The sequence below is a fragment of the Neofelis nebulosa genome, chromosome 16, assembly GCF_028018385.1.
Source record: "Neofelis nebulosa isolate mNeoNeb1 chromosome 16, mNeoNeb1.pri, whole genome shotgun sequence".
Taxonomy (NCBI): Eukaryota; Metazoa; Chordata; class Mammalia; order Carnivora; family Felidae; genus Neofelis; species Neofelis nebulosa.
In genome coordinates, this window is record NC_080797.1 from 47,114,145 (window position 1) to 47,140,459 (window position 26,315).

The following is a 26,315-nucleotide window of genomic DNA, read 5'->3' on the forward strand; positions in this document are numbered from 1 at the left end:
CATTATCACTGTCCAGATGTACATAAAGAAAGCAATTCTAAAGGTTCAGAGCCATCGGGGCTGTGGCTGCTGTTGCACTTGATGCCTGCCATCCCCTGTAGCATTGCATATTCTTGCTTGTAAATAGTTGGTTTGATACAGCAGTGAGAACACGGTGATTGCAAAGATGAAGAGACAGAACTTGGGTTCCTTCAGTTCCGTCACTTTATGTGACCATTTGGAGTTATCAGTTGTGTATAAAATTTAAGACCGTGAAACAGAGTATAAACTGCGAAGTACAATGTTCTTAAATGGAAATTTTACTTCATAGATGAATGGTGTACTGAATTTGAGTATCTTTACCATTGAAATGTATTCTTCTTCTTTTAAAATTCCAAATTGTTTATTTTAAAATAAAACAAAAATCACCAGAAACTATAAGAATATATTAAATATTATATTAAAAACACCAATTTGTAGGTAGTTTTTCTCCTTTATTTATTTATTAATTTTTAGATGCTTATTTATTTATTTTGGGAGAGAGCGTGCACACACGAATAGGGGAGGGGTAGAGGGAGAGGAAGAGAGAGAATCCCAAGCAGGCTCCGCACCAGTGCACAGCCCCACCTGGGGCTCTGATCTCATGAACTTCAAGATCATGACCTGAGCTGAAATCAAGAGTCACACACTTAACCGACTGAGCCACCCAGGTGCCCCTCCCCTTTATGTAAAACATAGTCACATAATTAAAAAGTATTAAACCAATACTTTTTTCCTTTTTATATTTAAAAAAATTTTTAAAAAAAATTTTTTTTTTCCAACGTTTTTTATTTATTTTTGGGACAGAGAGAGACAGAGCATGAACGGGGGAGGGGCAGAGAGAGAGGGAGACACAGAATCGGAAACAGGCTCCAGGCTCCGAGCCATCAGCCCAGAGCCCGACGCGGGGCTCGAACTCACGGACCGTGAGATCGTGACCTGGCTGAAGTCGGACGCTTAACCGACTGCGCCACCCAGGCGCCCCTAAAAAATATTTTTTAAAAGTTTACTAAGAGAGGGGCGCCTGGGTAGTTCAGTCAGTTAAGCATGCAGCTTCGGCTCGGGTCATGATCTCATGGTTCGTGGGTTCGAGCCCTGCGTTGGGCTCTGTGCTGACAGCTCAGAGCCTGGAGCCTGTTTCAGATTCTGTGTCTCCCTCTCTCTCTGCTCTTTCCCTGCTCTCTTTCTCTCAAAAATAAATAAAACATTTTTTAAAAAAAGTTTACTAAGAGAACTTTCACACATTTCCAACCATTATCATTACTTTTTTCATTATGTAAAAGAGGGGCTATCAAAAAACAATCTGCTCCTGGTACCAGATACTCGAGGTTGCCATTGGGCAACCTTGGGGCCACTGGGGGGTAGAGGAGGGCCGTTGAGGTGGGAGGCAGGGGCTGCAGAGGCCGGAGACTGGGTTTAGGTAGGGCATGGGGACAGGAGGTCCGGGGGCAAGGACTCTTAGAGCAGGTGAAGGTCGATACTGAGGAAGGGATGGCCCTGGGGCAGGAACAAGGACAGACAGGCTGTGGGGCCTGGGGGTGGGGAGTGGGGTGGGGTGGGACAACGATCCTGGAGCTGAGCAGCAGCTAATGTGCTCTGCAGGTGGAGTAGGATGTGGGGGAGCCAAGGACGATCTGCGCCTAGCGGAGGACACACGGGAGGAAAGGCCTGGTTGTGAGAAGGCGTGGCCCTTGGGGGCCTTCCACCCTTCTGATGTGGAATTGGAGGCCCGGCTGGGGTCACACAGGTAGTGACAGAGCCGATCCAGACCTAGGCCCCCTACTCAGCTTGAGCCTGCCGCTGATGTGCGCCGAGAAAGCCCGCGCAGGAGCACTGAGCCCAGGACAGGACCTCTGCTTGCATGGAGGTCTGCCACCATCGCTCTGCTGGTGTGTTTCCGGTGACATCTCATTGTCTCCCCCGATGGCCCCATGATGCAACCCTTTAATTTTCAGGGCTCAGCACTGCCTCAGCCATTACCTCACCCTCTCCTGGCATCTTAGAGCTAGCAGGGATAGGGAGTAAGGGAGGGGCCTAGTCACTGACCTGAGGTTTTTCATGCACTCAGTAAACATTCATTGAGCACCTGCTGAATGCCAAACCTTGTGCTGAGGGGTCTGGGGAGATACAAGAGTAAGGCAGACCCAATTTCTGCCAGGGGAGGAGAGGAGCCTTTCCAAAGTTCTGGCCTAAGTCCCATTTTAGGGATGTGGAAACAGGCCTGGAGAGGGGAAGTGACTTGCCCAAGATCGTACAACTACTTAGTGTCAGGACTGGGCCCAATCTTCTGAGGCTTGCTGCCCCTCAATCTTCCAGCAAATACACACTGAGCAATGCCTGTTCCAGGTGCTGCCTTATGCCTTGGGAGAAACACATCAGTGAGCTCAGTAGCAAAGGGGGCTGGGGGTTCAGTCTCACAAGTCCACTGAAGATCAGAGGGAAGTTCCAGAGCTCCACCTCAAGAGGCTGGACTTCCCCTCCCTCACCCTAGGACAGGATATAAAAGTCCCTTCCCAGCTACTTCCAGAAAAGAGGAGGAGGTGAGAGGTCAGTTTGGGGATCTCCAGGTGAGAAGGAAGCAGGGGACCCACCTACGTGCAGGATGTGGGTGTCAATCCCTTACCCCACTGTGGCTGGGGTCTCACGGCAGAGAGGAAGCTGTTCCTAGCCCTGGCAGGGGTCTTAGCTACACTCATCCTGGCCCAGCCCTGTGAGGGCACTGTCCCAGGTGATATCCCTCTGCACAGCCAAGGAGGAGGGCAAAGGAGGGGGAAGTGCTTGGGTCTGGGGGAACCTGTGGTGCCCCTGGACCTTGAGTCCCCTTCCCTCTGGACAGCCTTCCCCAGGACAGTGGAGACCTCGGCCCTTTGGGGCTGTGTAACAGAGGCCCCGTTGCTGGTGAATGCTACAATCAGACTCAGGAGGTGGGCCTGGGAGGGTTGATGAGGTGGGGATGAGGGCTCCAACCACAGTCATGTCAGCTATCACCTGCCCCTGGGCACCTCGGGCCAGTGCCATGTGGGTAGAGAGCCTTCCTTCCATCCATCCATCCTGTCCACACTGCCCTGACTCTCTGCCACCAGGCTGGAACTTCCGCTAGGTAGCTGAGCTTCCTTTCTCCAGCCCTCGCCCTCCTCTTGCAGGTTCAAGCAGCAGCTTCACTGCTGAGGCTTGGCCAGCCCCATGGACATCCTGTTCTACTTCAAACAACCGTTAGCAGCCACCAGGACAGTGGTTCGGGCTGCTGATTGTATGCACGTGGCTTTGGGGCTGCTGGAGGAGCAGTTGCAACTCCAGGGATCCAGTTCCTTCAATGTCACTGGTACTGTGCCCCTCCATGGAGTCCCAGGGACTGCTCTGGCCTGAGAGGGCAGGGTGCCCAGCTGGGGGTGTTGGGAGAAAGAGGGTACAGGGATGGGAGATGTGGAACAGACCAGCTCAGCAATATGAGGTAGGTTTTATACCTAAGATTCAGCTATATTACTCGCCCCAAGTCTCTTAGCTGGCTGAGGGTCAAGCCTGGATTCAAGCTGCCTCTGGGCTGGGCTTTTACTTCCCATGCTTGTAAGTGATGGAACATCTTCCAGACCCTCAGCTGCTACTCACGAGAGGGAGGAGGAAGCCACTGCACCTCTTGGTGGGTGTCCAGCTGAAGGGAAGTGACAGCCTGTCCTCTTACTCAGCTGGCAGCCAGCGGGCCAGGGCCTGGTTGGAGGCCCCCAGCAAGGGTCTTTCCCTGCAGCAGTGAGTGGGCTCCAGTCAGAGGGTTCTGGGGCTGGAGGCCACTCGGTGTGGAGTGAGGGGTGGAGGAGGGGAAGGGAGGCACCCTTGGGTCAGGGGCAGCCCCTGCACCCACTTGTTGCATTTCCCAGTGATGGTCCTTTACTTGTCACTGCACTTCTCCTCCTGGTCCCGGAGAGCACAGCCACTGACCTGGGACAGAAGCTGAAGCTGGGGTTCCATCAGCATGTGTGGGGACAGGAAAGGTGGGCAGGGGCCTGGGTCCAGGGTCCTAGCTCCTTCCTGAGCTTAGTATAAGCATCTATATAGGGTGTGATCTATTAGTACCAGCCATTATAGTATTGTTTTTTCTACAGGAGTTAGTGTCAAAGTATCTTGCTAAATATAAAGAGTGATGTGCCTTGTTCTATGTCTATTGATCTAAATGATTTCACATTTATCAGTTTATCAATTTTCTCTTCACATGTCAATATAACAATCAATCACCTACTCATCTACCAACATCTATTTATTAATTCTTCTTCCATCTATTCAATTCTCTCTGTATTTATTATCCGTCACCTACCAACTAGGCATCTATCTGTCAGTCCTGTCATCTAGGCATCCATTGGTCCATAAATTGATCTATCAATTTGATCTATTTACCTCTTTGGAAATGCTCGTGGGGTCTCAGCCAGCCAACCTGGCTTCTCCCCTTCTCTACTCCTGGAATCCTCAGGGCCACACCAGAGACCATCCTTCTCGGGATGACAGCCACACAGCAGGTGGGGATGGGAAGGGAGGGCAGGAGAAGAGGAGACACTGTGTTAACTCCAGCAGGAGCAGTCTGCTGCCCCTGAGTCCCAGGGTGGCCCCAACATTTTGTGGGGTCCAGGAGCCCACGCCCCACACTGACCTATCTCCACACTGGGTCTGGGCCATCTCGAACCAGATTGTGCTCTTCTCCAGTGAGAGGCTGACCTCCCACCGGGGCCTGACCCTTATGTTCATGCAGTGCGGCCAGTTCATTGACCACGACTTGGACTTCACCCCTGAGCCCCCAGCTAGAGTGGCCTTCACTGTGGGGGTCGACTGTGAGAGGACCTGCACCCAGTTGCCCCCCTGCTTCCCCATCAAGTTACCCCCAGCCAGTCCCCCAGGCCCCAAATGTGGCCCCCACCCCAGGCCCTGAGCTGGAAGACTACCATGCCCTCCTTAAGAGCTGTCTATGATGTTTGAGTATCAGACCAAGGCAGGAAGCACGGCCCGGGACAGACCCTCAGTTCTGTGCGTGTTTGAGGGCAAGACTCTGGGCTGCTGTTTTTGAGAGCCTGTAGGTTCCTTTAGCTCTTGCCCTTCTCTCTTTCCTGAAGTCGTCCAAGGGCCCTGTATCTCTCACCATCTCCTGGGATCATGTGTGAGCAGGACACTATCCTTCAGGCTGAGAGGCAAGGGTGATGTGGAACACTAGAGAAGAAAGGATGGATTCCAGGGAGCAGAGCCTCTCTGGGAATCTGGGGTGGGCGGTGGGGGAACACATATGCATACACTCCCACATTCAGCGACATTCTTGGGGCATGACGTGTGAGGGCTCCTGGCTGGCTCCTCCCTGTTGCAATCTCACCCCTTCCTCTGGCTCTGGTTCGGGAGCACCTCCTTGGGAGAATCTTCCCATGTTTTCCTATCACACCTTTCGCTTTTGGCTTTTAGATCAAGCATAGCAAATAGCGTCTCAATTTAGAGTTACGTCTCTATGCGTGCATCTGTTTTCACTGAACGCCAGCTTCCTGCAACGTGTGCTGGGTTTTGTTGAACTTCGTAGTCTCCAAAGCACCAGGCATAAGCGTGCTTAGGAAATGTCGAATAAAATGGAATAAAAGAAGCACAGGCCTAAATGTCAAGAGAACTAATCCTTCCTCTCCTGCTGAGTAGTTGTCACTACCCCTCTCTGAGCCTCAATTTCCCCATTGGTAAAATGGGGATCTAAGGCCTCACCCGTTCCTAACCTTTCATGACTCTACCATACAAAGTGCTAAGGCTGCTCAGACTGACCTGACTAGTACTGCGAGCAGCACTAGTCTGGGTGAGTCAGGGAGGGCTTCCTAGAGGAGGGGATTTTCGCCCAAGGTTTTGAAGCAGGTGGGGGATGATCGAGAGGAGTGAGCTTGCTCTTCAGGGGTCCCCATGTCAGTGGCTCCGCTTCCACCTGAGATCCCATCCAGTGACCCCCGCATTAGGGACCAGAGTGACTGGATCCCCTTCTTCCGTTCAGCGCCCTCATGCCCCCCAAACAGGAACCAAGTCCAAAACCAGCTCAGCGCGCTCACTTCCTTCTCAGATGCCAGCATGGTGTATGGCAGCGAGGTCTCCCTCGCCCTGCAGCTCTGCAACCAGACCAATCACCTGGGGCTGCTGGCCATCAGCACCTGCTTCAGTGACAACGGCTGGGCCCGGCTCCCCTTCGACAACCTGTGTGATGACCCCTACCTCCTCACCAACCCCTCCCTGTGCGCCCCCTGCTCCCCGGCAGGTCAGCCCCAAGCAGCCTACTGAAGAGTATGTTAAATAAGACCTTGTACAAAAGGTTTAGTTCAAAGGCAGCGGATGACTGTGTGTAAGGCCCACCTTCAGGAATTTGCTTTCCTTCCTGGCCTCTAGGAGAAGCTGTGGCTGCAGGAACAGGCTTCTCGTTCTCTTTCCCTGGGGCCCCTGGGGAGAGCGGTCTGACACCAAGCGCACAGCTGGGGAAAGGTCCAGCCCTCGGCAGGGAATGTGCCGATGGATACAGTTCATGGGATGGGTGGGTTCACAGTCCCAAGGCCAAGGTTCCCAGAGTCATCTGGGTCCCTCGGCCAGCCGTGGTCTCGCTTACTTACAGAATAGAATCCTCAGGCCCGAGTCCAGAAGCTGCTCCATGCTTTCCCACCCTGCCTGAATCTGTTCCGGTAACTGGGATCTGAGACCCACAGTCCCCCTGCTCCTGACCCATTGTGCTGGAGCGGAGGGTGGCAGTCAGTGAGGAAGTTCATAGCACAGTTGAGGAGACGGAGGTCTGGCCAGGGCGGGGAGCCTGGCCCGGGTCACATAGTTCTACCACCTCTTTCTAGTCCCCAGAGCTCTGTCTGCTTCAGCAGAAAGACACTTCTCTGGGAAGGGCTGTGGTGACTCTGAACTCGGGGTTTTCAAGGGGACTGTCGACCATCTGAAACCCCCAAACTGGCAGCAATGCATACCCTGTTTATGCGGGAGCACACCCGGCGGGCTATGCAGCTGAGACGCCTGATTCCCCCGTGGAGTGGAGACACCCTGCTCCAGGAGGCCCGGAAGACCGTGGAGGCCACGGTCCACGTGGGGAGTCCTGGGTCCCAGCATCCCTGAGAAGACAATCTGGCCTGAGACACCATTTGAGGGAGTGGCTCCCACTTCCCCTAATGCATCCTTTGGGGAAGTGCCTCAAATCAGCTAGGTCTGGGTGGTTGGGAGTGTACCTGAGATCCCACCTGTACCCCAAACTGTGCCACTAACTGGCTGTGTGTGACACCGTCCTTGTCATCCAGGTATCTGGGCTTCAGGAGCTTCACCAGCCAATGGGAAATAAACATTTCCACTTTTGACATGATGGCAATAAGGAATTAATATGTCTGAGCAGCCCTTCGGAAAGCGGAAGTTTTGTCCAAAGGCAAGGGGATGGGGTGGGCGGCCTCTAAGGTTATGTTCCTCCGGTCTTCTCTTGTAGATCATCACCTACTGAGACTTTCTGCCCCTGGTTCTGGCCGAGGCCCAGGCTCCCCCCGGGAGAAAACCCTGGGGCCCTACCGGGGGTCTTGCTCCAATGTGGACCGTCGTGCGGCCAGTGTCTTCACCCTGGCCTTCTGCTTTGGTCACACCATGCTCCAGCCCTTCATGTTTCGCTTGGACAGCCAGTACCGCGCCTCAGCACCCAACTCATGTGTCCCTCTTAGGACTAGCTTCTTTGCCAGCTGACGAATCGTGCATGAAGGTGACCAAGTTTTAAGAGCAGATGGGAGTGGGGGTGGGGCCAAGCTTAGTGCCAGGAGGCCAGGCTGCTGCTCAGGCCCCTGCTAATCATCTCCCCAGAGCAGTGAAAACAAGGCGGGTGCCACCAAGACCCTAGGTCCTGGGCATCCCATCCCCTCAGGGATCAGAGGATTTCCAAAAATCCTCATGTCAGACTGGTGGCTTGCGGGCCTCACAGGAGCTTGTCTTCTGCTCCTTCTTTAAGAAGTGGGGGTCACTACTTTCTCTGCCAGCCCCAGCACACTTCGAGTCTACCCAGGCCTTTGTTTCCGGATACAAACATTATAGAATACAAGCGACCAGCTTGTCCAGCTCTGAGCTAACTCGGCGTCACGCGATGACCCCAGGGCTCCCCAGAGGCTGATCTAGTGTGTGCTGTTCACGTTCCCCACCACCGGGTGGCATCAACCCCATCATCCCAGGCCTCATGGCCACCCCTGCCACGCTGAACCCTCAAGATTCCGTGTGAGTGGACGAGCTGCGGGACCAGCTCTTTTGTCAAGTGAAGAGGATCGGGCTGGACCTGGTGGCTCTCGACACGCAACGCAGCCGGGACCACACCGCGGCCTCCCGGGTCAGGGGGCTGCCCGTCCCTCCTCCCAGGCTTTGGCCTCGGGTTGCTGCTGCTGGTGGTGAGCGGGTTTCAGAGAAGACCCTTGGTGCATCCTTTCTGACTGCCACCATCTAGGCGATGTTCTGTGGTCGAGAAGCATGCGAGGCCACGCTTCATGTGGTAAAGCATCCCTGGGACCAGCCTTTGGCCATCCTGTCCTATCTTCTCCAGCCACTGTACGGCCTCTGGCTGTAGATTCACAGCACGGCCAGGACTTGGACACAGGAGTGGACAAAGCAGTTCAGGAATTTCCGGGTAAACAGTAGATCCAAAGGGCGGGGAAGAACAGCTCCATTCCCCACTTACCCAGGCGAGCTCCAAGGAGGAAGACTCAGGTTCCAGAGATACAGAAAATGACTCCTGCTCTAAGTGCAGAAAGGCCAAGAGCCCCAGAGGCAGGAACAGTTGGAGTAAAATTAAGACAGCCTCGGCTGTTTTGTGACGACACAAAAATCCCAGGAAAGAAGAAAAATTCATCCCGGAAAAGGAGAAAACGTAGGCACTCTGCTAGGAATTTTCATGGATATTAATCATTTAGTTCTGCCAATGACCTTGAGAAGCAACAATTACAGCCATTTTTATAGATGAGGAAATAAGCTCAAAGATATCTAGTAATTTTCTGAAGGCCACATAACTAGGAAGTAGTAAAATTTGAATCAAGTTCAAAATTTCTTTCTTCCCCTTGTTTAAGCTACTATGTTAGGGGAAGGCTTTGGTCACTACCTTGCTCCCCTCTCCCTCCCCTGAAGTCCCTACTTTTTTGTCCAAATACAACCCAAAGCCCTATCTGCTTTGGCTAATCTTTGGCCGTGTATGACGGAGTGGGGGCAGTCTCTACTGCACCTAACACAGCACTTGGCGGGCACACAGCAGGCACCCAGGAACCTGAGTTTCTTTCCTCCTTACACGCGGGTGCTATTGACAACTAAAGAGCTGTGGGCGCACCCTGATGGAGAACTGAGATTGCTAGCCCCCGGCCCCCACCCAAGGGCCACACAGTTTTTGTGCCCCCACCCCCCATACCCTTTCCTCCAAGCTGTCCCAGAAATATTCTCCAGATACTAGCTCTGACAGTCTCCTCCATTCCAAACACCAAACCTGGAGTTGGAAGATCTTGTTTGAACTCCACTTAATGGTGGAGTGACCTTAAAAAAGTCACAGTTGGGGGCGCCTGGGTGGCTCGGTTAGGCATCTGATTTCGGCCCAGGTCATGATCTCATGATTCCTGGATTCGAGCCCCGTGTAGGGCTCTGTGCTCACAGTTCAGAGCCTGGAGCCTGCTTCGGATTCTGTGTCTCCCTGTCTCTCTCTGCCCCTCCCACACTTGTGCTCTGTCTCTGTCTCTCAAAATGAGATAAATAAATGTTAAAAACATTCATTTTGAAATTTTTTAAAAACGTTTACTTTTGAGAGAAAGAGAGAGAATGTGAGCAGGGCGAAGGGGCAGAGAGAGAGAGGGAGACAGAATCTGAAACAGATTCCAGGCTCTGAGCTGTTAGCACAGAGCCCGACCTGGGGCTCGAACTCACGAACCACGAGATCATGACCTGAGCCGATGTTGGATGCTTAACCAACTGAAGCACCCAGGCACCCCCATAAAATTTTTTTAAAAGTCACAGTTGCTCAAGCAAATATCCATTGATACAATGGAGATTACAAAATGCCTCACAAAGGTATTGTGAGGATCAGAAGAGATGATCACATAACTGTGCTTAGTGAGGTAAAACATTGCATCATTTTCCTTTGCTCAGCTGGAAGGCGGTGTTTGTGAGTTGTTCAATGGACAATATTGGGCAAGCATTTCTTCAAGATTGGGCCAAACCTCTCTCATATCTTGCTGGTCCCCACCCCATCATCGGGCTTGGTTCTATTGTGGGATCCTAATAGCAGAGAAATCAGTATGGCTGGTCTTTGGAAATTTCTGAGCAGCTGAAAACAAATTTTAAAGCAACTTTATCGAGACATAATTAGCACATCCCAAAAATCACCCATATGAAATATATGATTCAATGACTTTATCAATGACTTCAGTAAATTTAGAGTTGTGCATTGTTGTTTTTGTTTTGCTTTTGTTTTTGTTTTGCCTGTTAAGGTCTTTGGCCCATTGATCTCCATTGCTAATGTCAGAACATTTTCATCACTCACAAAGAAACCTTATAATAACAGTCCCTCCCCGTCCCCACTCCAGCCCCTGACAATCACTGATCATCTTTCTATCTTTACATAATTGCCTATTTTGGGTCTTTCGTGTAAATGGAATCATAGCATGTGTTCCTTTTCTGAGTAGATTAACCACATTTCATTTCTTGCTTTGTTCACTTATTTACTTCTTCACTCATTCCTGCTACAAACCTGATTCTTTTATGTTCTAGGCCCTATCTTATTTGCACCTAATTGATGTGCCTGAGCCCAATAAATCATATCCCTGTGGTTATGAGTGTTGGATTACTGCAGCTTCTTATGTTAGGACACACTCACAAAGCCTGGTTGTCTACTCGCTTTGAAAATTAGAGCGCAGTGGTTCGACATTTGGAAGGTTCGGGCCTCTTCTGTCAGCAGGGATCTTGTCCTGCCTAACATTTCCGGACCACAGAGCTCTCTCAGGAGAAACTGGAGAAGTAGAAGCTAAAGGGAAGTCAGACTGAATCCGCTTCTGCCCCTTTCCCTACAGGGCACAACGCTCGGAGGCGCTTCTGTGGGCTTTCCCAGCCCCGGAATCTGGCACAGCTTAGCCAGGTGCTGCAAAACCCGGATTTGGCAAGGAAGCTCCTGAATCTGTATGGGACACCTGACAATACTGATGTCTGGATTGGGGCCATTGCAGACCCTCTTTCGCCAGGGGCCCAAGTGGGGCCTCTTCTGGTTTCTCTTTTTGAAAACCAGTTCACAAGAGCCTGAAATGGTGACAGGTAAGTTACCCTACCCTAAAGAGACCAGCCCCAGAGGCAGGGCAGAAAACCACTAGCATTTCAAGTCTCAGCAAGGGGGAAAGTGCCTTTTTTTAGATTCATTTTTTTTTCCAAGTTCACAGGGTCTAAGACCAGGAGGCTCCTCTGGGGAGAGACTGGTCAGAGGGAGAGAGACAGTGGGCCAGGCAAGGCTGATATTGCCTGAGCTACGGACATCTTTAACCCATGAGACTGGTCAGCCTCGCTCTTCCTGGCTAGTGGATCCCAGAAAACATGGACAGAAAGGGCTAAATCTGGTTTCCTTCCTAAACTTATGGTTAAACACTTGACTTATTTGGATTTGGTATCTACCTGGGTTCAAATCCAGTCCTGGCCGCTGAATTACTGTGCATTTATACTGGGCAATTTACTTGACCGCTGAACCTGTTTCTTCGTCTATGAAATGGGAATAATACCTATTTCGCAGGAATTCTGGAGAAGTGAATGAAATGATGTGAAGCACCTGGCATGCAATGGGTGCCCGTCCTGTTAATTCCTCCCTACCACACGAGGCCCTGAGCCAGGTTTCCTGGTCTGGAATTGCGTATGACCATACTGGTATCCCCACCATTTCGAGGGACATCTTCAGGGCCAACACTTACCCCCAGGGCTTTGTAAGCTGCACTGCATCCCCAAGTTGGATCTGTCAGCCTGGCAAGGCTAATGAGGCCTCTGCAGGTAAGGGGCGGGGGGGGGGGGGGGGCTTCTCCAACAGCCCTGGGTGGGGACAGGCTTCCACATCCTTCCCTGGACCAGATGGCTGAGACCCTTTAGGCCTCTCAGCAAAGACAACAAAACTTGTCACTAGGGACAGGGTACTCTCCCCTAGTGGCTTCCCGGTATGCTAGTTTCTGGACTGTTAATCCAAGGCTCAGGACTTTGGGGGCAATTGGGAAGTGTCGAATCAACCCCAGCCCAGTCATCAACACCCCGACACAGCTCCATGTCTGCACACCCAGCAAGTTCCACACTGGCCCACTTGTGCTGCTTCCGCAGGAGCCCATTCCACGTCTGCAGCCTCGGACACAGGATCACGTAGGGAAGACCACAAGGCTACCTTCTCCCCCGGAGCAAGCACGCCTGCTGACGCTTTTGCTGGCTATGGCTCAGGGCTGGTTCTGTGGCTGGGAGTCACGGCTGGGGCTCCCAGCAGCAGTGAACCCTCCCACCTTGGGAACCTCTTAGGTAGAAGGTCAGGCATCAGCTCTGGGTGAAAGGAGGTCTTGAGGCCCAGGCAGGAAGAGTCATCTGAACGATTTCCAGCTTCTTTTTTCTATTTCCCAGCCTGTCCCCCACACCTGCCCGTGGCTGCAGGCCACCCCACACCTGGTCCTGGCCATCCCACAACCCTCTGCTGGAGCCTGCAGGCTGGGCAGCACGCTCTGCTCGTACCAATAAAGGACGGCTGGGGGGCAGGAGCTGGTTTCTGAGTTAGGCTGGGGAGGGCATGACATTTGGGCTTTGCTCCAAATGTCTAGAAGGAGCACAGCCAGGACACCGGTGGCACTAACCCCTAAGGCTCTCCTGCGGGCTCATATAAGAGAACCGAAAGAGACACTATGGATAGTTAAGGGTAGAAAAGGGGAAGATTCAGGAGAACACCTTGGCCACGCCAGCAACCTGAGCAGAAAACCAGCCAACACATCAGTCAATATACAAAGTTTTTATGTACAAGGAAACACAATAAAGGTACTACCCAGCTAGCAGAAAGGACTGGGCACTGCCTTTAGCCTTCATTTACTCCAGAAATAAGCTGTATCTCCAAACACAACAAGCCCAAGCAGCAAGCCCAGGCTACCCTGGAAAGAGGAGGCTGAGGCTCTCGGGCCAGGAATTCAAGATATCTCTCACCTTTCTTTAGCCTCCATTGTTCTTTTTACATTTTTTTTATTTAAGTAGGCTTCACGCCCAGCACAGAGCCCAATGCGGGGCTCGAACTCACGACTGTGAGACCAAGACCTGAGGTGAGAGATGAAGAGTCAGACGCTGAACCGACCGACCGAGCCGCCCCGGTGCGCCTTGAACCTCCATCTGTAATGCAGGCTGCAGACCAGGAGTTGCCTGCGGCTCTCCGCTGGGAGACGGTGAGACAAGCCAGAAAAGAGGCCGTGTTGAGGACTGAGCCAACTGTGGGGTCACCCCAAACGGAGCTAAACCAATAAGTCTGCCTTGGGGTGACTCCCACTTGCAGTAAATGAAATATGAAGAGGGGGACCATAGGGTCTCCAGCTTTATTGCTTCGCAGCAGGGAGGAGACCCTGCTGAAGACCAGGCAGAGGCACCGGCCTGGGATTTTCTCAGCTCTTCTGGTTCTCGGCAGGTCAATGGGGTCACCAGTCAGAAGGACGAAGGTAGGGGGACACCAGCGTTAGCCATCACGCATCTTGTCCTCTTGCCCAGGGGCCAGTGCAGCAGTGCGCTAGGACGCCATGGTTCCCGAAGGGCTCACCAGGTCCTGGGGAAGGCTTTCTCGGGCCTCCTGCATGCGGCGCCGGGCGCGACGGAAGGCCTCTGCGAGGGGAGCAAGTATAGCAGTCAGCTGCCACGCTGTGGGGAGGAGCGTGGCTGCTGCTGGTGCTGGGTGGCCGGCTGCGGGGGGCAGGGAGACCTACCCAGCACACTGTGAACGGAACTCTGCTGGCTGAATCCCTCCAGACGGTCCAGCACACTCTGCATCCTTTTCCGGAGGAAACTGGACTCCATGAAGGCCCTGCACACAAACCCACCACACGGCCACAGCTGCTCTCCAGCCCTCAGGGGTAAGGCTCCCCGAGGCAGAGGCCAGGGTTACTCACCTGGATTGCTGCAGACAGTGCAGGCGGAAGGTGACACTGCCTGTGGTCTCAGTGCGGAACCCAAAGCGGCTCAGACGCTCTCCCTGTGGTGTGCAGTTAAGACAGCGTCAGGCTTCTGTGGCTTCTAGATCCCAGGAGCACGCTGGCCTCACCCCCATCCTTACTCCCATTCTCGGAGAGAATGGGGAAACCTCATTCCAGCACCCAGACTCCATCATCTCAAGGCTAACACTGGGCTCCCAACTGTAAATGAGGGGACATTCCAACCTCCCTGGAGAATAGCAGCCTTATAAGCGGCCTGCCAATCCTCTCCACCTTCGATTACTGAAGCCTCCGTGATGGGCTGGAAGGAGGGGCCAGTAACTCTGACGGGACCAGGGGAATCTCTGAGTATACTCATTTCCAGAGATCTCCTAGGATAGGAGATTTCCTAGGATCTCCTATGTCTGTACCTGGTTCAAGATGTGGCCATGACCTCCAGCTTAAACCACAGGCAGGAAGGGACTAAGTAATAATGATGCAATTAAGGGGCTTTAACCCTGATCCCACCTTCTCCAGAAGAGACAGGAACCTAAGCTCCCAGCATGAAGTCTGCCTAGAGACAAAAGTGACCTTGAAGGTTCCCGGTATCCGCACGTAGGAGAGGTCCTCCAGTTCCAGAGAGCCGCCAATGAAAAACCTCCTCAGCTCAGCCACTGTGCCAAGTTCCATGGGTCTCCACGTGGTGACTGTCAGGGTGTGAGAGCCTATGCAGAAAGGACAATGGGGCCACAGCCAGAAAGAGCATGTGGTCTCTCACTGACCCCCAGCAATGACACAGGCCTACCAACCACGAAAACACCTGACCTCTGGTGAAGGTTATCATGGGGGCTTGGGGCACCTGTTTGGAAATCAATCAGCTAGAAATTAAAAGCTCTGCCAGTTGTTACTTGCATACCCAGGTCAAGTTTCTTAACCCCCATGATCTCCGTTCTCCTCACTGGTAAAACGGAAATGGTATAGCGCCTACACATGGTATACAATGGTATAGCGACCTCGCAGAGAGGTCGGCAGAGTGAAACGAGATGCGCTTCGTGCAATGCCTGACAACAGAAGACAGTGGCTATTACTTCAAAATGAATGCTGATCCATCCAATACATGTGTGCCGAGAGCCCACCCTGCCTGAGCCGGTCCCTCAAGGCCAAGAGTCAAATCAGCAGAGCTCGGAGCGGACGCCACAGATGCTCAGGCTGCTCTACTTTGCGGGTTGTTGCAATTTCACTCAGTTGTCTCTAACAGAGCAGGGGAAATTCCTCAAAACGAGCAAGGAATATTGCAAGTTAAATGCGTCTAATTCCTAACCGTCCATACTTCTCACTGGAAGCGATGGAATCTTTTGGAAATGTTAGTCTCGCTCCTAGGAGCTGGGGCACAGAGGCCACATGGAGGGCAGGGACAAGAGGTCACCTGGGGTGGCGGGCAGCACCACAGCCCCGTAGCCTTCCACGCGATACCTCTGCCAGAAGTCCAGTGAGAGGACCTCACAGTAGAGCACAGGCCACTCTGGGAGAGCATCTGGGAGACATGAGAGAAGCAGCAGGTCACAGGAGGCCTTCACCAAGAGAGGGTACCACCAGAGGAGATGTCGGGCCCAGGATCTACTGAGCTACTCACCAGCAGATTCGTCTTCATGGAGGAAGGAGGCCTCAAATGTGAATGGGTAGGAGAAGTAAGCCACCTTATCCTAAAAAAGAGAAGTTTTATTTTATACTCGGTGTCATGGGATAGGCTAGGCCTCAATGGGAACTTGTTCTCTCTGTGGCCGATGACATACCTTCACGAGGGAAAAACTCTCACTCAAGATAGGAAATAAGAGGCTGAGAGGGGAGGGGACGCCCAAATACAGGCTGCTACCATCCACAGAAAGACAGAGAGGGAGCCCTTGGACCAGGCAGCCCTGCAGAGCCCACAGAGAAGGGCCAGAGCCAACTCTGAATCCTCCCCAGTCCTGATAATCTTCGGAGTCCTGTTCCCCTCCAGATACCCCTATTGTTTTCCATACCATTCCCAGGGATTTGGTGGCACAGGTCTGTGTTATTCCTGAGAGCTGCTGGAATGCTGGGCTTGACCAATCTGAAAGCCAAGGGGCATATATACAGTCAGTTGACCTGGGAGGAAGGCAAGTGGTTGAGAAAAAGACAAAGTTCCTTTATCAGTTCATTCACTCACACACTCAGTCATTCACTTAACATTTACTGAGTGTCTCCTATGTGCTATGACCCATCCTGGGGAGAGAAAAGATCCCTGTCTCTCATGGAACTGACATTCCAGTTGGCAGGGGAAACACAACAAACCAGCCAACAAGAGGCTATTGGGTAGTGACAGATGCTCTGCTAAAAATAAAACAGGCTCATTTAGACTGGATGGTGAGGGAGGACCTCTCAGAGGTGACACTTTGGCTGAGACCTAAACTCGGAAGAACCATTCGTGCAAAGATAGACAGAAAGGTTTTCAGACAAAGGAAATGATCCCCAATAGGCCCTAAGGTGGAAATGAACTTGGCATGTTCAAGAACAGAAAGTCTGACTGGAATTCTGTGAGGGAGACATAGGCAGGGGCCAGTTCATTCAGGCTCTGGAGCTTGGTTTTTACACTAAGTGGGAGGGGAAGCTGTTGGGGTTTAAAGCCGAAGAGAGACACAGCTAGCTTCCATTTTCAAAGCCATGTGGCTCTGGCGCCTGTGGCAGATGAGGTGTAAAGGAAGCAGCAGGGTAAGTAAGCAAGTTAATGCATTGGCCACGGCAGAAGATGAGAGATGCAGGTGGCTTGGTCTAGGGTGCTCGAGAGAGCAGATGTTCAGGACATCTTTTGAAGACAAAGCCGACAGAACTGCTGGTAGAATGACGGGCTGCAAGGAGCTAGAGAAAGTGAGGAATTCAGGGTGTCTCCTGGGTTTTCGGCACCAGCAACTAAGTAAATGACATGGCCATGTCCCTTAGGGAAGGGACTCTTTCCCTAAGATGGGGGAAGACCATGAAGGCAGGTTTGATGTAGGAAGGAGAATCAAGAGTCCTCTGGGTCATGCTAAGCAGAAATGACAAAAGAGGTAGCTGGATATGAGCCTGGAGCTCGGGGGAAAGGCCAAGGCTAGAGAGAAATCTGGGGGGTCTGAGACGCCATTACACGTCATGGATGGATGGGACCACCTAGAAAGGCTGTAAAGACAGAGTAACAGAAGGCCCAGGCCCAGCCATGGACACTCTAATGCTTTAAGACCAACAGATGAGCAAACAACCAAGGGGACTGACGAGCCACCTACAAGAAAGAAGAGAGAAGTGTGGAGCCAGAAGCCTAAAGGAGTTTCAGTGAGGAAATGCAAGCTGGGCCACGAGCTTCTGAGAGGTCATGTAGGGTGAATGCACAGAGGTCACCACAGGATTTGACAACTTGGAAGTGATCTGTGACTTTGAAAAAGACAATAACTATTTCTTTGAAAAAAGGTGGGAAGGAGGCCTGACTGAATTCCTCTAGAAAATTGTCAGAATGGGTATAAAAGAGACTTATGAAAATTACTTACTAGTGGTTGGCAATTCCACAAAGAAGTGCACATAGAGATTGTCATACTCGTAGCCTTGGGCTGAAACTAAGAAAACAAGAAATGATTTCAGCTCATTCTCCTATCACCCTTAGCACCCGACTCAGTCCTGAAAGGCCTACACACTTCAGGAAGCAAGTCCCTGGAGGGCCAGGAACTCTCTGCGTTTCCAGGAAAGACTCAGGACTGAGTTTCCCAAGTAGTGCAGACAACCTGGTGCGTCCACTGCGGCTACAGGAGCTACTTCGCAGCTCTACGGGGCCCCTGCCCAAGCATCAAGGGATCTCTGTCTGGCAAGGCACTTACCTACCTCTCCGTTTACAAAGAGCCGGAGGGCACCTGGGGCAGTCTAAGGTGGAGAGAAGCGGGAAAAGATCAGGGCATCTGGGGGAGTCAGCACTTCTCCTCCAGCCCGTCCACGAACCCCAGGAAGACCTGACACCGGCCGCCAGATCTGGGTGCGTCACTATTGCGCTTCCTCCCTACCCTGCCACTCCACAGATCGGTTTCCTTCATTTCTAAAATTTGTAACAGAAAAGAAAGCACATAATTTAAAGGGTGAGGAGGGCAATGAAGTATGGAGAGTTTACAGGAATAGCCAAGGGAAGCAACAACCGCCGCCCTTCGCCATACAGGGTTGGGGGGCGCAGCTGGACACCCCTGTTCCCTTTCGACACCTGGTCAAGGAAGGAAGGAGCTCACTTTTTGAATTACTTGTGTTTTCTTATCTAACTTTTTAACACTGCCCGTCTACTGTTAATGCAATATAAAAATAACGAATTGGTTTGGGGAGAGAGGGAGACTGCTGGGTAATCCTGTGCTTGTTTCCTGACCTAGGAATGGAACTCCCGGAATAAAGAAGACAAAGAACAGGACCACAGAATGACTGACATAAACTATTTTGTTTTGGTTGTTTAAGAGCTAAATTATTTGACAAACAGAAATGATTCCCCTTCCTTCTCCATGGGGCATCTTAGGAAAAATATCCACATGAAGAATGAGGAAGACATTTTTCTTCCCTACATTTATTTTTAAAAACAATTATAAAGGAACACCTGCATGTGTTAACCACTGATAAAAACGTAAAACTACTAAGTTTAGGGAATGCAAAATAAACATTCCTGACGTACCCCTCTCACCACCCAACCCCCACCCCAGAGAAAGCAATCCATAGCACGTGTGCCCTTTTAGAACCTTTTCCCTGACATTTTCTTTTTCATTAATGGTTCTGTCAATATGCTGGATTTCAAAACACGTAACAAGAACTGTGCTCTACATGCTATCCTCTGACTTCCTTCTGGCATAAAGAATATGTCCTTTAAGAAACGTGCTATTACTCAGCCACAGTCCGAATGCCCTGGCCAAACCCAGCTCGTGGTGCTGCGGGCAGCCACGCTACTCACCATCTCAAAGTCAGTGCCCACCAGGCTGCTGAGATATTCCTTGTGGCGGCCGTAGAGCTGAGGAAACAAACCACATGAAAACTAAAGATGCAGCCCCAGCCAGGCCATGGGTCAGGTCTGAATGGGTGGGAGAAAAGAAGCTGTGGCAGGAAATGCCGCAGAGAGCTGGAGGCCTAAGCATCCAAGCCACTGACTTTTAAATTAAATTTTTTGAGAGAGAGAGACGAGAGAGAGAGAGAGAGAGAGAGAGAGAGCGTGCACATGAACAGGGGCGGGGGGAAGGGTCAGAAGGAGAGGGAGAGGGAGAGAGAGAATCTTAAGCAGGCGCCACATCCAACGTGAAGCCCGACGTGGGGATCGATCTCACAACCGCGAGATCATGACCTGAGCCGAAATGAAGAATCAGACACTTAACTGACTGAGCCACCCAGGCACCCCAAACACTACTATCACTGACATTTTAAAGTGAAGCACAGAGGCTCTGGAGTCTGCTGGTCTGGGACCAAATCCTGGCTTTTGCACTTACAAGCCCATGACCTTGGGCAGACTTCTTAGCTTTTCAATCTCAGTCTCCTCATTTATAAAATGGTAATAATAAAAGTATTCACCTCAAAGGGTTGTAGTATTGTATAAATGAAATAAAGCATGTGAGGGGCCTAGCAAAGCTTGGCAAACACTCAAAATAAATAGTCATTGTTATCATGTTATGTGATCAAAAACTTGTGGCTGACACTCAGCAGTGCTTCCCATGTAAGAAAGACTGCAACTGCGCACATCAACCTCGGACGTGGGCTCAGCTCCTGGGCACCAAGGCTCGTCCCTGCGCTCGGAACGAACTCGCTCTTACATCCTTGAACACACGTTGCTCCCGCTCCTCTTCCTCCGGCTGTGCGAGGGAGGACACGTTGTCGATAGTATACTTCCACAGCTCCTGCTTCTCCCCCTCGGTCTCAATTCTGTCAGGTCAAACCACAAAAAGACCAACTCTCACCAACGATGAAAAAGGCCAAATGATGAGGAGAGAGAAACAAAGTGGAAGAGCAGAAAGGGCATCAGAGTGGACACAGAGTATAGGTCCGGGGCCCCTTTCTGCCTCACAGTCACGGGGAAGCCCTAAAGCACAACTTCCCTGGCACCCGGTTCTCTCACCCGAAAAAACAGACAGGTAGGTTTAGGTCATTTCTAATTTATTGTCCTGTTATTGTAAGACATGGAGGCAGGAATAGCCAGCCCAGAGAAGGAGATGTGGCTGAGCTCCCCTTGCCCTGTTCAGGCCGGTCCCTTCATGTAGCGGCACCGAGGATCATTTTCACTTAACTACACCACCGAAGTTATCCCTTTCAAACTGGTATAGCTGCACGCTTTCTGAGAACGGGGTCCCCACGATCCTATGAGTCTATCAGAAAACAGAATACGAACCATTGCCTGGGAATAAGGAAATCAGAGAAGATGAAGGACTTCTCAGAATCCCAACTAGGGGCCAGAAGTGAAGCCAAGGGAAGGAATGCCAGTCTCCACTCTCCCTTACTTCTTTCCCTCACCTGTAGGGTCCTTTGAGGCCGGTGAAGTCAGGTTTTACTGTGATCACACCATTGCTGTCCACCTTCAGAGTACAGAGGACATGTTCATACTTCTTATAGCCAAGCCTAGATACCAGAAAATCAACACCCAGGTTCAGGACCACTGGTCCCACCTCCAGAGAGAGGAAGACATAGTCAGCCCACGTCAGGCGAGAGGACAGAGGCTATAGCGAGAACCGTCATAGTACCTTCTTCTGAGTACAACTAAGAAGTAAAAGAGGAAAAAGTCCCTCCCTCCCACATACCCCAGGATGACTGTAACGGGTAGGTGATGGTTAGCGAGGGAAGAGGAGGAGAATCTGAGCTGGGGGGTGAGAGGCTTCACTCACTTTCCATAGGGCCCCAGGTCTGCCATGATGTACATTGTCTGAAGAGGGGTGTTGATGACATGGTTGTTCCTGACAAATTCTTCTGATGGTTCCCAGGTGACAATTCGCGACTTGAGGATGCCGCCCTCCCTGGGAGACACCACAGGAAGGGTCACTTCCCCGGCACCTCCTAATGAGCCTAAAGGAGGAATCTAGGGGAGCACACCCAGGGAGGACCTACTGCAGAATGGGAAGCTCGAGTGGGTGAACATATCCGGATATTGGCCTGGAAGGACTACAAAGCCCCCCCCCCCACCCCTTCCCCCATACAGATTTGCACTCACATCCCTCGCCTGTCCTGCCGTCGCCGCCTGACATTTGCCATTCGCTCAACCAAGAACGATGGCACCTCCCGGGCTGCGGTGGTCATTTTCTGACAGTGCTAGGAGAAGAGAGCAGCCCTGTGTGATCCATCTGGTCAGGGCCACATGGGATCAGGTACTGAAGGCAAGCCTTCCTTCTGAAACCTCATCTGGGACCCGAATCTAACAGTCACACCTCACAACTGTATGTGTCAGTGGAGGAGAGCAGTAACACAAACATGGCACAGAAGATTTCTACCGTGCCTTGGTTTGCTCCAAGATTTTAGCAGCATATCATCCTTCAGAAATGAGTTTCTTTATGATAATATTAAAAGGAGTCTGCAATCTCTGAGTACACACCAACAAAAAGTTGGGCGAGTGTGCCTGGTAGCTGTTGACATTACCAGGTACTTGGAAGATGCCAAATGGGATACAAAGTATCGCGTGAAAAGTCCTTTGCATGGGTAATTCAGCACTAAGTGTAATGTCATTTACTTTTCTAAAATAGAAAACCCAAATTTTATATGCTACCAACCCAGAGCCTTCCTAACATAAGCACCAATCTTTCAAAAACATTCATTTAATACCTGCTCCTTGCAGAGCTACAAGGTCATAGATAAAAATCAGAAAATACAGGCTCCAATCTCAAGGAGCTTAACATTTCCCAGGAAGAAAGAACATGTCCTACAGGGACGAACACGTAAAGCAAGTCCACAAGGGTACGTGAGCACAGGCAAAGGGCACTAAGCTGCTCCCGACGGCTGTACTGAATCCCTCTTCAAACCCACAGACTCAGAGTTGTGGCTGCATCCCCTGATGAGTTTTATCTAGATGGTTCAGGACTCCACCCACCTGTGTCATCTCATGATGAACGGAGGAAGTCCAGCCCAGGGGCTGCTTCCCTCGGGTCCGTAGTCTGCAAGCCTATCATTAGACACACTACCAGCTTCCCTGGGCCCTCTAGCAGGTGGAGAAGGAGCAGCCACACCACCCGAAAACTGTGCCCACTGTCCGGCTTGGCTCCCAGCAGCACGAGGCAGTTCCTACATAGGCTGTCTGTTGCCCCTTAACAGGCTTCTGGCTTAACATACAGAACCCGGTGAGACCAGAAGCTAGGGGAGGAAAAGGAGAAGGAAGCCATGGGACCCCAGAAAAAACCAATACCTCCTCCACATTGGTGTATCTATCAGAGTCAGTGTAGGTAAAAATCCGTCGGTTCTTCCTGTCACCCGAAGCCTCCAGCTTCAGGATCTCTTGACGGTACTGATGATCCAAAGGGCTCTGACAGGCCGCTTCATTTCGGTACAGATCTACTTCAAACTGAGGTAACAAGGACACAGAGATGTACTGAGAATATGTCAAACTTTTGTCCCTGTAACTGTTTAGTCAAATCAGTTCTATAGAGTTAATGCTATTTGGGGCGCGTGGGTGGCTCAGTCGGTTAAGCAACCGACTTGAGCTCAGGTCATGATCTCGCGGATCGTGGGTTCAAGCCCCGCATCAGGCTCTGTGCTGACAGCTCAGAACCTGGAGCCTGCTTCAGATTTTGTGTCTCCCGCTCTCTCTGCCCCTCCCCCACTCACACTCTGTCTCTCTCTCTCCCTCAAAAACTAAATAAACATTAAAAAGAAATTTAATTATAGAGTTAATGCTATTTGACATGTTTTCATAGCCAATTTCCATTTATCTGAACTAGTGCAGGGCAAGGGATCCAAGAATGTTAGATCTAAAAGGAACCAGAGTGATGGTCTAATCCAACTTTGCTGTTACAGACGGCAGATTTCACCCAGAGGTGAAAAGTGCCTTACCCAGGATCATAAAACAGGGTAGCGTTGGTCACTATGTTATACTGCCCTTTAAACACATCAGGGGAATGTATAAACTGCTATAACTTTCTGGAAATTAGACAATATGTGTCAAGAATCTTTCCCTGCTACCAGCCAGGTGGAGGTAGACCAGGTAGAGGTAGGTAAGTGACACTGGCTTACCTGGCTAAAGAGCTTCTCCTGCCACCCAATCATGACCTCTTCCTCTTCCTCTTCCTCTGAGCGGTGTCCACCTCCAAAGACCACAGAGTGAGTCAAACGTCTGAGTCAAATCAGCACCACTTCTTGCTCTGTGATTGGTTATTACTGAAGTCCCTGCTCTGATATTTGCCACAAAACCAGCTGGAGTTTGGGGATTTATTAAGCACTCACTCTAAACAAAGGTTAGAGAGGCTGTGGATATATGTAGAAGCCAGGATTAGGACCCAAGAAGTTTTAATTACTACTTTAATTTGAATAAAAGGAAGTCGTGGCTCCCAGGAATTACTTAATCTAATTCAGTGTCAGGAGTCAAATTTAGATAAGGGCTGAATACCTCTTCCTCAATCCCAATTGTCTACATTTGCTAGATAGGAACCCTGGTGTTTTTACCTTTATTGTTCCTGAAACCATATATCTAGAACCACAAGCCCTATAACCTTTAGGAGACCAAGTGCCAGAAGAGAGGAGGAAAGGTGAGTATTTATTTATTTATTTATTTTTTTGGGACAGAGAGAGACAGAGCATGAATGGGGGAGGGTCAGAGAGAGAGGGAGACACAGAATCGTAAACAGGCTCCAGGCTCCGAGCCATCGGCCCAGAGCCTGACGCGGGGCTCGAACTCACAGACCGCGAGATCGTGACCTGGCTGAAGTCGGACGCTTAACCGACTGAGCCACCCAGGCGCCCCGGAAAGGTGAGTATTTAAAGAACCAAATTGAATACACTCGTAGCTGAGTATGCCTTTTTCAGAGACACATGCTTCACAACCCACCAGCCCACCCTTGCCCAAGAATATATCTGAACAAAAACAACAAAAGCAGAGAGATTAGTGATTTAACACAAACACACTGTCCTCTCTTCCTCACTCTTCTGGCTTCCAAGATAAGGTAAACTGCAAGACACCAGTTGATGTTAATATGTTCCCTTTTCAAGCAGATGCCAATTAAGAATTATTTTTAAATAGTGTGTATGTGTGTGTGATATAGATATAGGTATAGATATATGTAAAACTTAAAGTTATTTTTAGGGGCGCCTGGGTGGCTCAATCAGTTGAGCATCCAACTTCGGCTCAGGTCATGATGTCACAGCTCGTGAGTTTGAGCCCCGCATCAGATTCTGTGCTGACAGCTTGGAGCTGGACCTGCTTCAGATTCTGTGTCTCCCTCTCTCTCTGCCCCTAACCCACTCGCATTCTGTCTCAAAAATAAGTAAACATTAAAAAAAAATTTTTAAGTTGTTTTTAAAAGCGTGTGTATATATAATATACACATATATTAGGAATTTGGGGCATATTTTCTCTTAGAAAAAAATGCCACAAGCAGTATTTAGGTTTCTAGGCAGATTTATAACATATCTAAGGTATAATCTTTGTTATTTTACTACATTTGACCACAATTCGGATCAACTCCTGATGGCAAGAATCAGGTCTTACTCAATTTCCATACACAACATAATGGAGCAATTAAAACTGCTTGGGATCAAATCCTTGCTTCAACATTTACCAGCCGTGTGACCGTGTGACCGTGTGACCGTGGGCAAGGAACTCAACCTCTCTATGCCTTTTCTTAGACTACAGAACCGGGTCTACTAGGTCTTAAAAGGTTACTACCGCCCCAGGCCCTTCCCCAGATCCCCAAAGGGTCGCATCACCACCAAACACCCACTGGCAGTTGGGTGAGGCCTAAAAGTGGCCAAGTCTATGAGGTCCTTCCCAGGCTGGGCAGCAGGCTGGTAACGGAGGAAGTTGCTTGATGTGATTCTTTGCAGGTGGACTCTGTCAGGAAAAGAAAAGCCCGAAATACTGATTACAAGACATACAACCTGGAGATGAACAAAGAGCAAAGATGGGGGGGGGGGGGGGGGGGAACCAAAAGAAAGAAGAGGGCGGGGCTACCAAGGTGGGCCTGGTGCACCGGAGCGCGGCCCGGGATCCTAAGGGAGAGTGCCAATTAGAGAGTGTATTGGGTACACAGAGCTCCGAGGAATTTGAGAAGGGCAGAGACTTGAGAGGGCTTGGACAGGTCTGGAAGTTGTGAGTGGAGAGGGTTGAGGGTAGTGAGGGAGACGCGAGGAGACCAGAAAGGCAGAGATCAGGATTGAAAGCGGAAGTGGGCACTCAGCAAACAAGTGAGGTTCAGGCTCGAATTATTTGAGAGTATAAAAGCACAGGGCTCTGGGACGATGCGACTACCGGAGGCGCAAGTTGCGCACGGGGTCCCGGGAGCGATACACAGCCTCCCCGGTGTCAGTGCTCCAAACTGTCTCCGCCATGACAGCTGCGACTCGTCGCGACAGCGCCGGAAAGCGCACAGCCCCCAGTTCCCCTGGCAACGGAGACGCGGGGTTTGGGAGGCGATGGAGGTGCTGCGCGCGCAACCTACGGTTCCTGGCACGGCGCCGCAGGCCAGCGACCGGAGCTGGCGGGACCCTGCTGGAGCTATTGGGTGCGGTCAGGTTGCGGTACCTCTGGATCATGTGCGTGCGACCTTATCGCATGTACGTGCGACAAAGCTCGTTCACACCCAGGACCGGATTTGGTGCCCTTTACAAGTGAGAAAACTAAGGCAGCAGCATCGACTCCTTTCACAATGGTGAAATGGTAATTCCGAAATGGTGATGGAGATTCAGACCCAGGTGACCTGAGTCCTCGACTCGACTTGTCTTATCACGCCACACTGCCTTCCACTGATGCTCGAAAACTTTGACCTGAAAATCGGTGAACGTGATTCAGAATGCACCCATTCTTTCAGGGAAGGCGTTGGCACTTATTCAGACATGAAAATATATTCTTGGAAGAAAACAAAAAAAGTGTCAGAAGAGTTATTAGTCCTTGAATTGGTATTCCCTGAGCCGGAGAAAGAAGGAACAAGGAAGCTAACAGTAAGGAAGGAATATTTGTTATTATTGAACTGTTTTTTCCCCTGAATG

At 50.9% G+C, this 26,315-nt stretch overlaps 2 protein-coding genes across 3 annotated transcripts; one reads left to right on the forward strand and one right to left on the reverse strand.

The window, feature by feature from the left end:
- The first annotated feature begins 1,821 nt into the window (after window positions 1-1,821).
- Window positions 1,822-12,001, forward strand: EPX (eosinophil peroxidase). Its single transcript, XM_058702847.1, is given in 15 exon segments — window positions 1,822-1,885; window positions 2,669-2,746; window positions 2,855-2,942; window positions 3,162-3,340; window positions 3,702-3,762; window positions 4,606-4,885; window positions 5,950-6,268; window positions 6,926-7,086; window positions 7,475-7,525; window positions 7,528-7,736; window positions 8,173-8,335; window positions 8,338-8,350; window positions 11,061-11,298; window positions 11,798-11,961; window positions 11,964-12,001. Coding segments are annotated over 15 exon segments (2,106 nt in total).
- A 984-nt stretch (window positions 12,002-12,985) lies between these two features.
- On the reverse strand, window positions 12,986-25,706 carry MKS1 (MKS transition zone complex subunit 1). 2 transcript variants are annotated; one of them, XM_058703279.1, is made up of 18 exons: window positions 25,579-25,706; window positions 25,052-25,161; window positions 23,349-23,419; window positions 22,525-22,680; window positions 21,343-21,440; window positions 21,020-21,148; window positions 20,652-20,756; window positions 19,958-20,066; window positions 19,111-19,167; window positions 18,014-18,056; window positions 17,690-17,755; window positions 16,175-16,245; window positions 15,787-15,856; window positions 15,580-15,687; window positions 14,745-14,878; window positions 14,133-14,215; window positions 13,950-14,047; window positions 12,986-13,848 (listed from the first exon to the last, which is right to left on the reverse strand). In XM_058703279.1, the coding sequence occupies exons 1-18, from the start codon at window positions 25,656-25,658 to the stop codon at window positions 13,757-13,759; spliced, it is 1,680 nt and encodes a 559-aa protein (XP_058559262.1). In that variant the 5' UTR covers window positions 25,659-25,706; the 3' UTR covers window positions 12,986-13,756. The 2 variants fall into 2 exon arrangements, with proteins under 2 accessions (XP_058559262.1, XP_058559263.1); XM_058703280.1 differs by lacking the exons at window positions 21,343-21,440; window positions 23,349-23,419; window positions 25,052-25,161; window positions 25,579-25,706 and having other exon boundaries at window positions 22,525-22,664.
- Between the last annotated feature and the right edge of the window lie 609 nt (window positions 25,707-26,315).

What these genes read in the sequence shown, in the direction of transcription:
- MKS1 (XM_058703279.1), bottom strand. Translation starts at nt 25,658, where the DNA reads ATGGCGGAGACAGTTTGGAGCACTGACACCGGGGAGGCTGTGTATCGC. An exon ending in CTTTGTAAACGGAGAGGTAG is followed by an intron (nt 17,756 to 18,013) that starts GTAAGTGCCTTG and finishes TTGTTTTCTTAG; the next exon opens with TTTCAGCCCAAGGCTACGAG. An exon ending in GGTGCTGCCCGCCACCCCAG is followed by an intron (nt 14,879 to 15,579) that starts GTGACCTCTTGT and finishes CTTTCTGCATAG; the next exon opens with GCTCTCACACCCTGACAGTC.